Source organism: Harpia harpyja, chromosome 16 (genome assembly GCF_026419915.1).
Source record: "Harpia harpyja isolate bHarHar1 chromosome 16, bHarHar1 primary haplotype, whole genome shotgun sequence".
NCBI classification, from domain to species: domain Eukaryota; kingdom Metazoa; phylum Chordata; class Aves; order Accipitriformes; family Accipitridae; genus Harpia; species Harpia harpyja.
In genome coordinates, this window is record NC_068955.1 from 12,763,479 (window position 1) to 12,778,181 (window position 14,703).

The 14,703-nt window shown below is 43.4% G+C and overlaps 1 protein-coding gene across 6 annotated transcripts in view; it reads left to right on the plus strand.

The window, feature by feature from the left end:
* The first annotated feature begins 326 nt into the window (after positions 1–326).
* KMT5B (lysine methyltransferase 5B) overlaps positions 327–14,703 on the plus strand; it is a 32,594-nt gene continuing 18,217 nt past the window's right edge. For 2 of the 6 annotated variants that reach the window (XM_052810829.1, XM_052810835.1), the window contains exons 1-3: positions 329–983; positions 9,676–9,918; positions 10,775–10,922. In XM_052810829.1, coding sequence (XP_052666789.1) covers positions 9,759–9,918; positions 10,775–10,922 — 308 coding nt within the window. In that variant the 5' untranslated portion in view covers positions 329–983; positions 9,676–9,758. Of the gene's footprint in view, positions 984–9,672; positions 9,919–10,774; positions 10,923–14,703 lie in introns of those variants that run through there. The other 4 variants (XM_052810833.1, XM_052810834.1, XM_052810832.1 and 1 more) reach the window with 3 other exon arrangements.

A 14,703-nucleotide genomic window follows, 5' to 3' on the forward strand; every position in this document is an offset into this window, starting at 1 on the left:
TCCCCCGCATTTAAAGGGCAGCTCCGGGCGGAGGCATCCCTCCGCCGCGTGAGGCGGCCGGGCCTTCTTCCCCCACACACGGCCGGGCGGCCCGATCCGCGGGGTAGCCCGGGCCTTGTTTTCCCTCAGCGAGATCCCTCCGCCGCGGCGCAGCGCCGCGCTGAGCGCCGATGGGAACTGCGGTTCGCGCTGTGCCTCCTCGGCGGGCGAGGCGCGGGGCCTCGCGGGCTGGCGGCCTGCCTCTGCGCCGACCGGGGTGAAGCGCCAGCGCGGGGAGGAGGCGGGGAGCGGCGCAGGTTGCGGGGCAGGCGGGGGGGGGGGGCGGGCGGGCTGCGTTTCCTTGCGAGTGTTGTATCCTTCCGCGGCGGCGGGCGTAAGGCCGCGCCTGTGTGCGGTGTCCCTCCGCCGCCGGCAGCGCAGGGGCAGGCGGCGTCTTCCCGGACGGGGCGAGGAGGTCACGGGCTTCGCCGGCAGAAAGAAGAAGAAACTTCGGAGCGTGGTAGCCGGCGCAGCGGCCCGCCTGGCTCAGCAGGCCGTCGGACAGAGGGCTCCCCGCAGAGAAGAAGGCAAAGGAGGAAGAAGGGGCGGCGACCGCGGCCTGTCTTCGCCGTCGCCCCGCGGGGTCTCTGCGAGGGAGCCCGGGGAACTCTTTCTCGCGGGGCTCGGCGGAGGGATCTCTAGGAAGCGCCCCCTGTCACCTCCCCCCTGCACCGCTCGCCCCTCGGCGCCGCCATCTTGGATTTTAATCCGCCATTTTTTTTCCTCCCCCCACTCGGAATTATTTTTTTATCACTATCGCTGCTTTTCCCCCTACCTCCTTAGTTTTCCTCCCCCCTCCGCCCCTCTCTCGCTCAGTCTTCGCTTCCCCCCCCCTCCCCTTTTTTCCCCCTCGCCCCCTTCCCTTTGATGATTCATTTTCCCCCAGTGGCGGCTGGGGCAGCGCCGGCGGCGGCGAGGGACCCAGCGCGGAGGGCAGCCGGGAGGTGAGTGTGTGTGTGAATTGGAGGGGGGGGGGGCGGGGGGGTGTCGCGGCTCCCGTGGGCCCTGTGAATAGGGTGCCCCCACGCGTGGGAGGCGCCGGGGCAGCCTGTCAGCGGGGGGTGAGGCGGGGGCGCCCGGGGCTGTGAGGGGGCTGTGCCGCTCAGCTGGGGGAGGGGGGTGCAGAACTTGGAGGGGGCCCGCTCCGTGGGGTGGGGAGCGCGGCGCGGCAGGGAGGGGGTGTGAGGAAGCGCCGAGCCCGGTGTCCTGCCCCCCCACCCCAGCCCCGGGGCCGCCCCCCGCCGCGGGCCAGCCGAGGGGACAGCGTGCGGGGCCGGCGGCGTCCCCCGCCGCCTCGGGCAGGGCGAGGGCGGCTTTCGGCGGCGCTGACAGACGGCCCCCGCGCTCCATATGGCGGTCGATGCGGGGAGGGGAGGGGTGCGGTGGGAGGACGATGGGGACGACGGACCCGCGGCCGCTCGGAGAGAGGGGCGTCTGCAGGCGGTGCCGCCTCCCCGCCGCAGCGGGGGGCCGGCGGAGGTGGGGGGCCGCGGCGGGGCCGGGGGTTGGCGGCGGCGGCGCTGCCGGCGGGAAGCGAGCCCTAGGGGGCAGCAGGCGGCTGGGGGGGCGGCGCCGCCCGGCCCGGCCCCGCTCCGCTCCGCTGCCTTCCGCCGCCCGCTTCCCCCTCGGTTCGTTCGCTGGGTTTTGTGCGGGTAGCTCCAGCCTAGGGAGGCGTGTGGGGAGCTGGGGGAGGAAGCTGTTAGCTACCTGGCAGTTCGTGGCACTCCTGGTGCTAAATGGTTAGTGGTCCCGGCGGCACAGCTTTCCTCTGTATGAGCCGTAATAGGAGCTTTAAGTCGTGTTCCTACTGCTTGGTTTTTATTAAGGTCTGTCTTGAGTGACCACTCCGGCCTCAGAGCTTGCTGCCTTCGTTAGATCGAAACGCCTGACATCCTGCGGGTTTTTTGTGTATTTTCATTGGGGAATGTATGCTTTTAAGGAAGGGGTAAAGCACATCTTTGTCCGGCATCTGTATCTGAAAGTTTAAAGTCAAATTATCTTCAACACATTACTCTCTGAAAAAGTAAAGGTGGGGGGTGAGAGAGAAAGTACGTGGTGTTTTGTTGAGTTGTATCACAGGCAGCATGAGAATCTTAAGTATATAACTTGGTGTAGTTTTCTGGTGGGTTGAATTCAGTGCAGGGCGACACGTATGAGATGGCAATTTGATCGGAGTGTTTAATAGTGTAACTATAAATACATAGTGGGAGGTTTTAATCAATGAGGTTAAAGTGTACTATAGAGTAAGTTCACAGAGAGCCAAGTCATGCCCTGTTTCCATGATCTGGTCACTATAGCTATGGATGCATCCTCTTCCATTTTAATTAAAAATTAACTTTTGTCTTGAATTCTTTAAGCCTTTTTCCTTGCAAGTAACACTGTGAGGAAATCAAAACTTACTTGATTGAAAAATGGGATTTGTTTGTTTGTTGTGCTGGTTTGTTATTAGAGCCAGACAGACATGTACAAACATCTCTGCTTTATACCCATTTGAGTTCGCAAACTGGAGAATAAGATTTATTTAAAGTAATTACTTAGTGCATTGCATATTAAATGAGTAAGTGGGATGATGTGTCCTTGTATACTCAGTAACAGGACTGAACAGGGCTCTAGAATACTTGTTTTGCTTTGTTAGCGCTATCCTACTGCAGGACTACAATTTCCAGTATTCTTTTCACTTCAGACAGCATTGTGCTTTAATTATCGCACAAATTAACATAGTAAGTGTAAGGTATGATACTTCTGTGCTAAACAGTGAATCCAGAGCTGTGGTTTGAGAATGCAAAGCATTTGGGAGCAGTCCCAGTTTAAGTGTTCCTGACCACTTCCCTGACCTTGTCCCCCCACCCTCCTGTAACGTCGTCTTGCACCGTGGTTCAAGCCAGTAAGGTTCAGACTTTTCTGATGACTCCCCTGATTCAGTCACCACTTGGCTCTGCACTTGTTTTGCTGGCACAGAGGGAGGATGGCATGTAAGTGGGCATTAGCAGGCGAGGGAGCAGCAGGGCTGCTTTTGGGGTTAGGCTGGTTTGAAGTTTTCATTGAACTGTAGTGTTGTTTGTGCCAGCCATGGTGGGACTGCCCTGAACTGCTAGGTTCAGTTGAACCTGTGTAAGTCTCATAGCTAACCTGTTACAACAGCTGACGCTTCCCCTTTCAGTGGTCCTGCTGCTGCTCCTCCAGTACTGCATCCTCTCTTGCTCTAGTGCCCACTGGATCCTTTGCTGAATCTGCTCAGCACATTAAACCAGCAGAAAATTACCTGTTCTCCCCCATCTTGGATTAATGATGTTAAATTGAGTTATGGAGAGGTCCACTGAGCTCCAGAATTGGTGGAAATGTTTGTGTGAATTGGCAAGGGGGAGGAAGGAGGTTCTCCCTCTCCCAGAAACAGTGAGCTTTTGGATTGTCTCTGTGAAAGTCTGCTGAACACTGGTGTTGCTGCAGTGAGTTGGGAGATCGCAGCCTTTAGGGTGCTTTGCTCAGCCAGTTATTCAGCCTCACCCTGAGGGGACACCAGGTAGAGGAAGGCGGGGGTGGTAGGGAAGAGAAGGGTCAGGAGCTGCTGAAGCACTTCTGTATGTGCATTGCCTCTCTGCCACTCATTTGTACTGGTACGCTATTGCTTCTGTGCCTGCATTGTGCTTGGATTAGTATCCAAACTGACACACAAAAATCACGTGGCTGCAAAAGAACTGGCACAAGAGAAAGTGGGAAAGTACAGACCAAGCTATTGGTGGGGCGTTGAAGCCTGGGTTTGGGTCAGGTTTGGATCCATGTGTGCTCTCACAAACCTGCATCCTGGGGCTGCAGTTCTGCAAAAGTTTGAACTGACCTGAGTTAGTTTTGACACAGTCTTACATCCTCCCATGTGCCGCTATTAATCCATGTCCAATTCTGCATTGAGCTTGTTCTGAGAACTAACTAGCTGAAAAGAAACACTCAAAAAACGGGGTTTTGTTGGGTGTTTTTGTTTTGGGGGTTTTTTTTCTTTTTTTTTTTCCTGGTTGTCCTGGTTTCAGCTGGGATAGAGTTAACTGTCTTCCTAGTAGCTGGTACAGTGCTATGTTTTGAGTTCAGAGCGAAGAATGTTGATAACACTGATGTTTTCAGTTGTTGCTCAGTAGTGTTTAGACTAATGTCAAGGATTTTTCAGCTTCTCATGCCCAGCCAGTGAGAAAGCTGGAGGGGCACAAGAAGTTGGCACAGGACACAGCCAGGGCACCTGACCCAAACTGGCCAACGGTGTATTCCATACCATGTGACGTCCCATCCAGTATAGAAACGGGGAAGTGGGGGGCAGGGATTCGCCGCTCGGGGGACTGGCTGGGTGTCGGTCGGCGGGTGGTGAGCAATTGCACTGCGTATCATTTGTACATTCCAATCCTTTCATTATTGCTGTTGTCATTTTATTAGTGTTATCATTATTAGTTTCTTCTTTTCTGTTCTATTAAACCGTTCTTATCTCAACCCACGGGTTTTGCTTCTTTTCCCGATTTTCTCCCCCATCCCACTGGGTGGGGGGGAGTGAGTGAGCGGCTGCGTGGTGTTTAGTTGCTGGCTGGGGTTAAACCGCGACACTGGTGGTTTAATTTACTGAACCAGTTCATCCTGGGGCAAAGAAAGTCAAAAGTGGATGTGAAATCAGGTGGCTGAAATAAGCATCTGCAGGGGTGGGACTGAAGTAGCCCTTCCTAGGTAGCTTTTATCCTGTTGAGGAATTGCAGCCTCAACTCCAGAATCTTTGAAGTCCTGTGGGACCGCCTGACCTTTCTTTAAGATAGAGCTTTGACTACAGAGATTATGGGAAAGTAAACTCCCAAATACTACTTCTTTTTTTGTCACCTTCTGTGGTTGCACAGACCTCTCTTCCATAGCTGGTTTTGCTGTGTTTTAGTATCATCACTAATAATTTGTAGTGTAACATAGAACATCAGGTTCCTGTTTAAAGTGACACTGTGCATTGGCTTCACACCTTCTGTGAGCTAGAAGCATTCTGTGCCTCCCTTTCCTCTCTGGCTTAATGGTACTTGTCTGAGCTGTCAAAAACAGTAGCCGAAATAAGGTTTGAGGCTGTTTTGAATAACCCCCTAAAGCTGTGCAAGTTTTAATTCAGCTTTGATTTTGCTGAGTCTTTTATATTCTTAGAAACTTGAACACTTTTTAGGAGTGGGTGGGATTTTCTTGTTACGCAGATGGGGTGGCTGTAGTGAAATCGTTTACAGCCTGGTGATCTTATAGAAAAACTGGTTGCATAGTTTTGGTCTGCTTCCCAAATTAAAAGGTCTATTGCTTTTTTTTTAGAGCTATCAGTAATGAAACATACATATTTTCTTTTAATGCTGTTGATTTGTCCGGAAAAGCTGAGGCTGTGGTCTTGTGTTTTGGTTTTGTGTCCTGTATTTGCTTTAGGCCACTGTCTTGTTGAGGAAGACTTTTTGCAGCTATAGTTAATTTAAACTGGTTTAGATGCTTGAGTTAATTAAAAAAATAAGAAATTGTATTTTAGAAGGTCCTTTGCCTGTGTACTGGAGGCAATAGGAAAGGGGATTATGACCCCACCTGCTAGGAAACCTCCTGATCCTAGTGCCTTTGCCTGTGTCCTGGAGAGGGATGTACAAAATCCACTGCCTCTGTTTAGAAGCTGTCCCTGTGCTTTAAGCCGTATACATTTATATGCCAAAACTGTGTTACAGAAGACTAAAATAAATGATACTTGAATTTCTTAGGGTTACTGATGTATTTGTTTGTATGGTTTAGGGTTTTATTGATTTGGTTTTGTGCAGCTTTTTTTCCCCATCACAACAAGCATTTTCTGAATTGATAGATTTCACAGATGAGAGCCCAAAACCTGGGAGGCGCAGACAGCTTTTGAGATCCAACAGCCATAGAATTTCTTTACTCAAATTCATAGGGATTTACTACGCTTCTCAGTATAAAAGGACTAAGGCTTTTCATATGTGATATAAACCTGAATGGTACTGTTTAATCAGTCTGGTAAACACTTCTGGATAAATCTGGCTTTGCGAGTATCTTACGCTATGATAGCATTAATCGTGTTTATGCTTCAGTTGTTGATAGGTGCTTCCAAATGTTACTGAAATGCAAATAATGCTCAGAAAGTGTGTTTAATAGGTTTAATAAATTTAGAACCAGGTAAATGAAACTTGAGTTTTAGGTTTTGAGAGTACCGTTGCAACGAAATGCTAAATTTCTCAATGAGAGGTGCTGAATGCGATTGAGCTATATTTTGACATTTTAGGAAAAGTGTCTGTAAAACTACCATAATAGAATTATAAAAGGCAGTATAATTATGATGAGTAGTGGTATAATTAATAAGGGGTTAAAACAGCAATGTGGACATTTACATCGAAATAAAAAAGGTCCCTTGGAAGCTGTAATTGTGCTGGTAAACTTAACAGTATAGATAAACCCAAAGTCATAAGGGATCCATGCGTGGTGTTATATTATTTGATGGTGGAGCCCTTTAGCAGGAGTTTTTAAGTATGTGGAGCTGTAAGTATATTCCAGTTTTTTCTTGAATAGGAAGACGGTGTTCATCTCCTTTTCTCCCTCCGTTCCTAAAGGACTCGTCAGCATGAACCTGATGTAGAAAGTACTGAAAGCAAATCACATGGTGGTGATGAGCGGGGCATCTCTTTCTCCCTTTTAGGTTATCTGTTGGCATTAGGAGCTGTGATATTCTCTGGGAGAGGAATCCTGTCTGTTGGTTCTAGCTTTTGAAACCATCTCTTGAAAGCAGTGTTTGTGTATTGGGAGAGGGAATAGAGGCTGAAGAAGCACTCATGCAGTCTTCAAGTTTGTAATTTGGCTGGTGTTAGAAAATAAAAGGCAGCAGTAGATGGAGACAAAGGTTTTCTTCCTCATTAGGCTGCTAGGCTCAAATAAATAATGATTTTTCACAAGAATGTTTGCTAGGCTTCGCTAAATGACTTTCAATTTTGCTTGGGGAGGACCTCTGTTCTCATCTATATCAATGTATTTTGCAACAAAACCAAGTGTTTTTCCTAATGCTTAGTATGGCTTGAGTATTCGTCTGTGGCTACATTCCTTCTTACTTTTGCTATCGTTCTTTCCTTGTCATTACTGTATTTGTTAGGTAGAAGTGTGTTAGCACAGATAGTACTCACCTTCCCAAACTGGACTTAAGAAAGATCAGTTACCTTCTTCGTGTGGAGTACACCTTTATCCAGCTGAAAGTGTAGCGACCATACCTGTTAGTTGTCAGAAACACTACCATATTGAATGGTTTTCCTCCAGATTGTTGCATACCAGTATTCATCTACAATTGGACTTCATGGTAGACTTCATTTACCTGTACTGCTCTTGAACTGTAGCACACCACAGAGTATAGTTCAGTCCTGGTTTGCAAAGAGACAGAGACTGAATGTAGTTGAAATCTGTAATATAGTTTCTGTTTTAATACTCTTTATTACCACTGTTACAAAAATGGGGAACGGGGTTTAATTAGAGTACATAGAGCTGTAAAATGAATTGATTGAGAAGCAGAAAGAGGGAAGTTTAAGAATGAGTCTGTCATTAAGTGTTTACGTGTTAACTCAGTGCAGATCTTCACAGGGTAGCTGTCTTCTGAAAGAAGTTCAGGTGGGATGCTTAACAAGAAAATGTTGGGGTTTGGGTTTTGGTTTGTTTGTTTGTTTGTTTTCTTTCCCCTTTTTAAATGTATGCTATCAGGCAAGCTCTATGAAGAAAGGAAAAAAAAAAAAAAAAAAAAAGCCTAGTGTTGTCTAATACAGGTTTAGCTGCAAGATTTCCAAGGGGTTTTTCGGAGGTACTATGTAAAAATGTCTGGTTCTACGTATAGCTAAATGCAATGAATAGGGTTTTCCCTAGTAAATTTTAAGTCTCTGGTTTGTTTTCTGAAGGCTGTGTCTGGTAACTTCCTAAAGAATTTTGTCAGTATGCACAGCAACTTTTGCATTCTGGTAGTCAAACTGTTTGGTTCCAGCTCTGTTAAAGAGCTTTCTGGTCCCCTAAAATAGACATTTAAACTTTTTTTTTAATCTTGAGGTCAAAGCCAAGCCGTTCTATCACTGGCAGCAAGAAAACTCCTTCAAAGAAGGAAGAAATTATCTCAATTCTTTTTCTTTATATTGAGGCAGTAGTTCAGCCAGCTTTTGCTCAGTATGATTCTGTTACACTTTGTCGATTAACCTTACTACCCTTCTGTGACAATTTGTAAAAGGGTCTAAAACCTGTAGATTTCTGGATGATAGTTCTAGTAAGATGATTGAGACAATACATCTGTTAAGAGAAACAGTAGAGACAAGTGACTTAATACATCAATCTTCTCAATCTTTGTAAGTAACTTAGTTACTAATCATCTGGCTATAAATGTTTCTGTAGCTTTAAGTAGCTGGATCACATAGGTGTCTAACAGAAATCCAGTATTTTGCTAATCAACTGATTAAAAACAGAGTTTCTATAAAAGACACTATTTCAAAACATCTGTTAGTTTGTTGCAAATTTCTGCCACCAGATTGAAGTGCCTGCCACATGATGCCTGTTATCTGCTGTGAACAGAGCCTTAATGCTTTTTTTTAAAATTACAGTAAAAGGAAAAGGCACAATTTATTGTTTCTTTATGAGGAAGCAGTAGGGAGGAGGATTAATTAAAACCAAGCAAATGAATTACTAATGCATAAATGCAATTGTAAAACAATTGTGTAAATCAATGTTGGATTTTTTTTTTCCTGCAAGTTATACAGAGTGAGATGCAACTGTGTACAAAAGCGTTAGTAGCTTTCTTATAATTATTTATGCAAAAGGCATTGAGACTGCAGGTAAAAACTAGCATGTGCTTTGCTGGCCGTTTATGTACTACAAAATTTCGGCTTTACTTGTGACCCCACTTACTACTGGCCCATTGAGCCAGGTGTGTTGTGACTGTGTGTGTGTTACATGGAACAGTAAACATAGTAGCCTGGGTTCTCTAGATCATCTCTGAGGGGTTTTTGAACTCTGATTTTTAAATGAAGATTTAACATCTTCCCCCACCCTCATTCCAAAAATTTTGTCAGTTTTCTGGTTGGGGTTGTTTTTGTTTTTCTAATTGTGTTCATCCTTAGTTCTTGGAGGATGTTTGTATAATGTCATTCTTTGCTGTAGAGTTCCAAACAGGTTACAGATTTTATTTATTAGGAAATATAATCTTAATTGGGTGTATATTTGAAAATACTCCATTTTTGGAGTCACATAGCTGTGTGTGTATTTATCCATGTGTATGTATGCCTATATAAGTACATAGGTTTTTATGTGTGTGTATAGTCCAGCTCTTAAAATTGAGTTGTCCTTAGCAATTTATTAGCTTTAGAATTCGACCTTTGCTTCCAGATGTGGTCGTAAGTTGTAGGACAAATACTTCACCTGTGGATATCTGCATTTGCAATAGTTCCCTGTACTAGTGCTAATGAACTGCTTTTCTTTCTTCCTAATGCAAATGCAGATCACCATCTTTCCTTCCTGCCACCCCTCCCCGGTGGTGTTTTTTTGTTATTGTTGGGTTGTATTGGTTTTTTTCTTTTTGTTAAAATCTGCGTCGTGGAAACAGTTTCCCAGTAAGTTCTAATCATGTTTATGTTTTGCTTCCAGTAGGAATTGGAACTGAAATTATTCATCCACTTCTCCAAGCCTTTTGAAAAGTGACTAAATGCAACTGAGTCAGACTGTCTGTGGGAATGAAGTGGCTGGGAGAATCCAAGAACATGGTGGTGAATGGCAGGAGAAGTGGAAACAAGTCGTCTAATGACCATGCACAGAATCAGACCAAATTGCAGCATGCAGGAAAGGAGAATCCAAAGGCGGGCAAAAATGGAGTTGAGAGAAGATCAAGCAGATGTATGTACATGTTTATACAGCTTAGTGGAGTATGTGATTCTTCTATCAATTTGGAAGTCAGGCTTCTGTCTTGTCTTAATTCATGAAGGAGGTCTGCATTCAGCATGTAGCTGTCATCAGAAGTATTAATTATGTTTGTATTTGTTGGATGTGTTAACTCACTTCAGGAATATAGATCTCTTCAGATCAGTTTAAAAGTTAAGTGAGAATAACTGGATGTAAATTAATTTTGAACTGGTATAAGTATAAAATACATGATTGGCACTAAGGAGAACTAGTGTGATTGGAAGTGGATAATGTGTAAGTTGAATTACGAGCCCAACTTGTAGTGAATGCACGTGTAGAAGTAAACCCAGTTTTGAATGCTGTCACATATATCAATAGTCATTATGAATCGGTTTTAAGGAACATGGATTTTTATTTTTGTTATTGGTCTGGGATGAAGGACTAAATACAAATTCAGAGTAAGTCATTTATTGAGATTTTGGGAAAATTGGGTTTGAAATTTTCATGGCTTCATCACGTTTATAGGTCAGAAATTTTAGAGACAGGTGTGACTGAGCGGTGTAGTCTGGAAAGATGCTTGTAGTTGGGGAAGGGGAAGAGAGGAGGAAACCAAAATTAATTAGAGACACCCATAAAATATGTTCTAAAATACTTTCTCCATTGGCTGCTACATAAATGAACAAAAGCAAGAGTGAAAAATTAACTGTGCTCCTGCTTCTTCAGATATTTTATCATCTTCCTTATTTGTTCTATATTTTTTGTCTCTGACCTGTGACCGTCTGTCCCTGAGTGTAGCTGGGCTTTATAACATTCCTTCAATGATGTCTAATTTGTGCTTTCTTATTTGCAGGTAGCAGTGCTTCAGGATTTGAGGGTCAAAGTCGTTATGTGCCTTCCTCTGGAATGTCTGCCAAGGAACTGTGTGAAAACGATGACCTAGCAACTAGTTTGGTTCTTGATCCCTATTTAGGTTTTCAGACACACAAAATGAATACTAGGTAACTTGTCTTTATTTTTCTAGAAAAGAATTGATCTTAGTTGATGTAATCAGGGCAAAACTGTGGAGTTTCTTGCATGTTTACGAAAGTCTGAAAAAGTGGCAATTTGTGAGTAGCTTCTGCCTTTAAAATGGTATTGCATGTGAGACTGGACCTCAGGGCTCTGAGACAGTGTGCATTTGTAATGCTATTATAGGTCTACTAGCACTCGTGTGTTTATGCTGTAGAACAGGTTGTTAACAGACACTGTTTCTTAGCTTAAACAGTTAATTAATCATAAGTTTTAAAGCATTAGTCATTTGAAATATTTCAAATACAGAAGCTAGTGTTGGGGGACTTTTCTGTTTATTTCATGTGCCTGGGTGCTTTTTTGGTTTTGTCGCCCCCCCCACCCCCCCTCCTTACTCTTATAACATCACAAGAAAGATATAGTTCCTGAGCACTTCAGTGTTGGTGCCACTTGATCTTAAGTTCTTGCAGACCCATGCTGAAGGAATGCTACTCAAACATGTCTGTATGTATAAGATAAATTAATGTGCATGCTGGGAACTTGCTTACCAGAATTGCACATACTTTTGCACCGTTATGGACCTGTCTGAATACTTCTGGTCTAAATTCAGTGTGGTCTTAGGGTTTAGTTGTTGCATGCTTCTTCCTGTTTTACAGATGTACCACTGATGATAAGTATATTCTATAGATCTCTATTAAGCTTCTGTTTGCATACAAGGTCTGCATTGCCAGCATAATGGAGAAGCTATATATAAATGATAAGTTTCTAAGGACAGGAATCATGTGCTTATTATTGTACAATAATAAGAGCTGGGGTTTCCAGGCAGCACATCATGGGAAACAGGCTGCTCAACCCTTCAAAATGTTGCTGTGGCTATTTTTTAAAGAAGAACAGTTTACCTGTGCAGCATGGTGGCATAACCAGAGTATCAGTTAAGTAGATTTTTGTATGTATGTAACAAGCTGATAGCTTCAGAAATGACTGCTAGATTAATTGGTGTTGTCATGTAACATAAATGGTTGCTGGTGTAACCTGACAGCATTAGTTGCATAGGAAATTGCAGCAATGTGGTCCTAATAACTGTAAAGACTCCAGAGAGATTTTTCTTTTTTGCTGGAGAGTGCAACATCCATCTTTAAGAGGAATGCTTGAGTTCTTCCTGTTCGCTCCATGCTATTGGTTACAATAGCACATTGTGCCCAAAACAGCATCTAGGTAGATACTCTTACAGTTCAGTTGGGAGTGTCTTTGTATTTCCAGCAGTTAATCGAGCTAAATATATATGCTCAAAAGACTTACTTGTTTTGTTGCACGAATGGTAGTCTACAGCTTATGCACAGGTAGTTAATTCTTATGCTTTTTGCTAAGGAAATGATGTATTCATTGTTTAATAGTTGGAGAAGCTATATTCATAAATGTTGTTTTCTGCTGATATGTTTTCAACACCCAAAATACTTTTTTGATTACTAATTTGAATCAAAAGACTATACAAAGGCTATCATCATGTATTTCTTCCTTTCTCAGACTTGGAAAACAGTTACAGGCAGTCTTCAAGGACAATAGTTAATAATCTTGGAGCACTATGGGAAATACTTAGGTGAGGCTTACAACTTCTACCAGAAACACATCATCTTGCCTCTTTCATAATGTCCTATTGAGAGAGTTTCTATTGTTGCAATGAATTAAAATGAAGGCATCAGTATAGTTCTTGTTTATCTTTTTGGTACAGTGATGACACCTGCTTGTTACTGTAGCTGTGATGCTTAGATCATCTTCCTTCCATCTAGTAAGCTGTAGTCTTTCTAGAGCTCCTGAGATGTATTGTTGTTGTATGGCTTTGAGGGAAGGCAGGGGGGAAAGCAAATACAAAAAGACTAGACCATTTTCAAAATACCACATGCCAGTACCCAAGTAGATGATTTTAGTAGAAATTAAGATTTGCAGCTTACATTTGGGCATCTTCTGCTTTAGTTTGATGAAGTCATATTAGTTACATAGTTTGTGTATTGAGGTGTGCTTAAAATAAAACAGCCATTTATGATGGCAAGCAAGTATTTCCTGTTCCCTTGCTGTGATTTGTTTGAAGATGTACTGTGGAAGTGACTGTGCCAGCATTCTGCTTTGCTGTTGGAAACACATAAGAGGTTTGTATTTTTGCAACTAGCAGCCCGGTGTAAGTTGATGACCACTTACTGAAGTTGTACTTTACCTTACCTCTGGAAGCCAGGTCTGTATTTTTGTATGTATAAGTGTCTTCTATATAAGCATTTTCTGTACTTCATTCATTCCTTTAGTTGAAGAGTTTGTAAAGACCTCGTTTTGCCCAGAGTATATTGATTAGAGGAAAAAACCTCATAACGTTCTAGTAAAATATCTAGATTATTGTTGGAATGTCTTTGTTTTCCATCTTCTTTATACTGAATTAGTCATCTTATGGTACAGTAGTGACAAGAACGTGATTGTTATTTTTCTTTGTTTTTTCCGGGGGCCATAAAAATAAAGTCCTGCAATTCCTGAATGCCCTCCATCTTGGGAATTGAGCTATTAGCTCTGTAAGCTGTCAATCAAGTCAGTAATGTCTGAAAGAGCTGAAGACTAGTTCTCAAAAGATTACAATTGGATCACCCAATGAGTTTGTCCAGTGTTCCTCTGAAATATCTTCTTGTCACCAGTGATTTGATGGACAGCATAAAATGTAGCTCTGGAAATGTCTTCAGTGGCTTTACCCAAAAGTAACTCTTTTTCATCCTCTTGGATTTCCAAGAGAAAGCAGGTTGTTTTCAGAGCTTCTGGCCCTCTTTACAGGCCATGTGGTCATTCTTTCATCAAATTGGTAGATCTTATCTTGACAAAATAGGAGGTTAGCAGTTAATAAAAAAAGTAATCCATGTTTTAGGAAGTACAATCTTGTCAAGTATAGCTGTTCTAAGAGGTTTTGTTGCTTCTTGTACAAATCCTGTTATATCAGACCTTTTTTCTTTTTTTGTGTGTGTGACAAAGGCTATCCTGGCTGTAAGATTTACTTAGTCTTGCATGCCTGTCTTTTTTGTAAAAACAAAACTGATTTTGCAAGCTATTACTTCCTGTGTTAAAGGTTGTCTAACACTAGAGATTAAAACTGATGCTTGTAAAAAGCAAAGTGAATTCGTGTTTATCTTACCATCTCTTATTTTCAGATACTTTTGCCTAGGCTGAGTGCTGAATCTTGAAGTTTGCATGCCTTAATGGCTAATCCACTCTTCACTGTCTTGCATACAAATGTGTTAGTATTTAAATCTTAAGGCAGACTTCTGATAATACTGCTTCTGTTACCAGTCACTGTTGTTTCCTGGTTCCCTAAAGCACCAGCATCAGGCTAGGGAATACTGAGAGCAGTTCCAATGTCTTTCTAAGTTTGCAAGTGACTTAGGAAGTCAAACGCATTGTAGTCTCTTTTAAGAGAATCTAGGGGTGTTTCCTAACTCCATATTGCTGCTTTTAGTGAAGTTACAAACTGGTGTGTGGTGTGGGTAGTTTTGTCTGATAATGTGAGACTAAAGGACTAAGCTTTAAGAATTTCTGTGTTTTCCATAGCAAACATGAAGTGTGTTGGGGATGATGTGTGGGAAGCTGCTTTCTGTCAACACTACACTAAGAGCAATTGCTGGTCTTGGTGTAAACCGTCAGGTACTTGACAGGGTACATCACTCTCTGTTCCGTAGAGTCACTGTTGAGCAATAAAGACAAGGCAAAGCAGTTCCATATCACTTGCGTTCATGGGTCTGTGCTGAA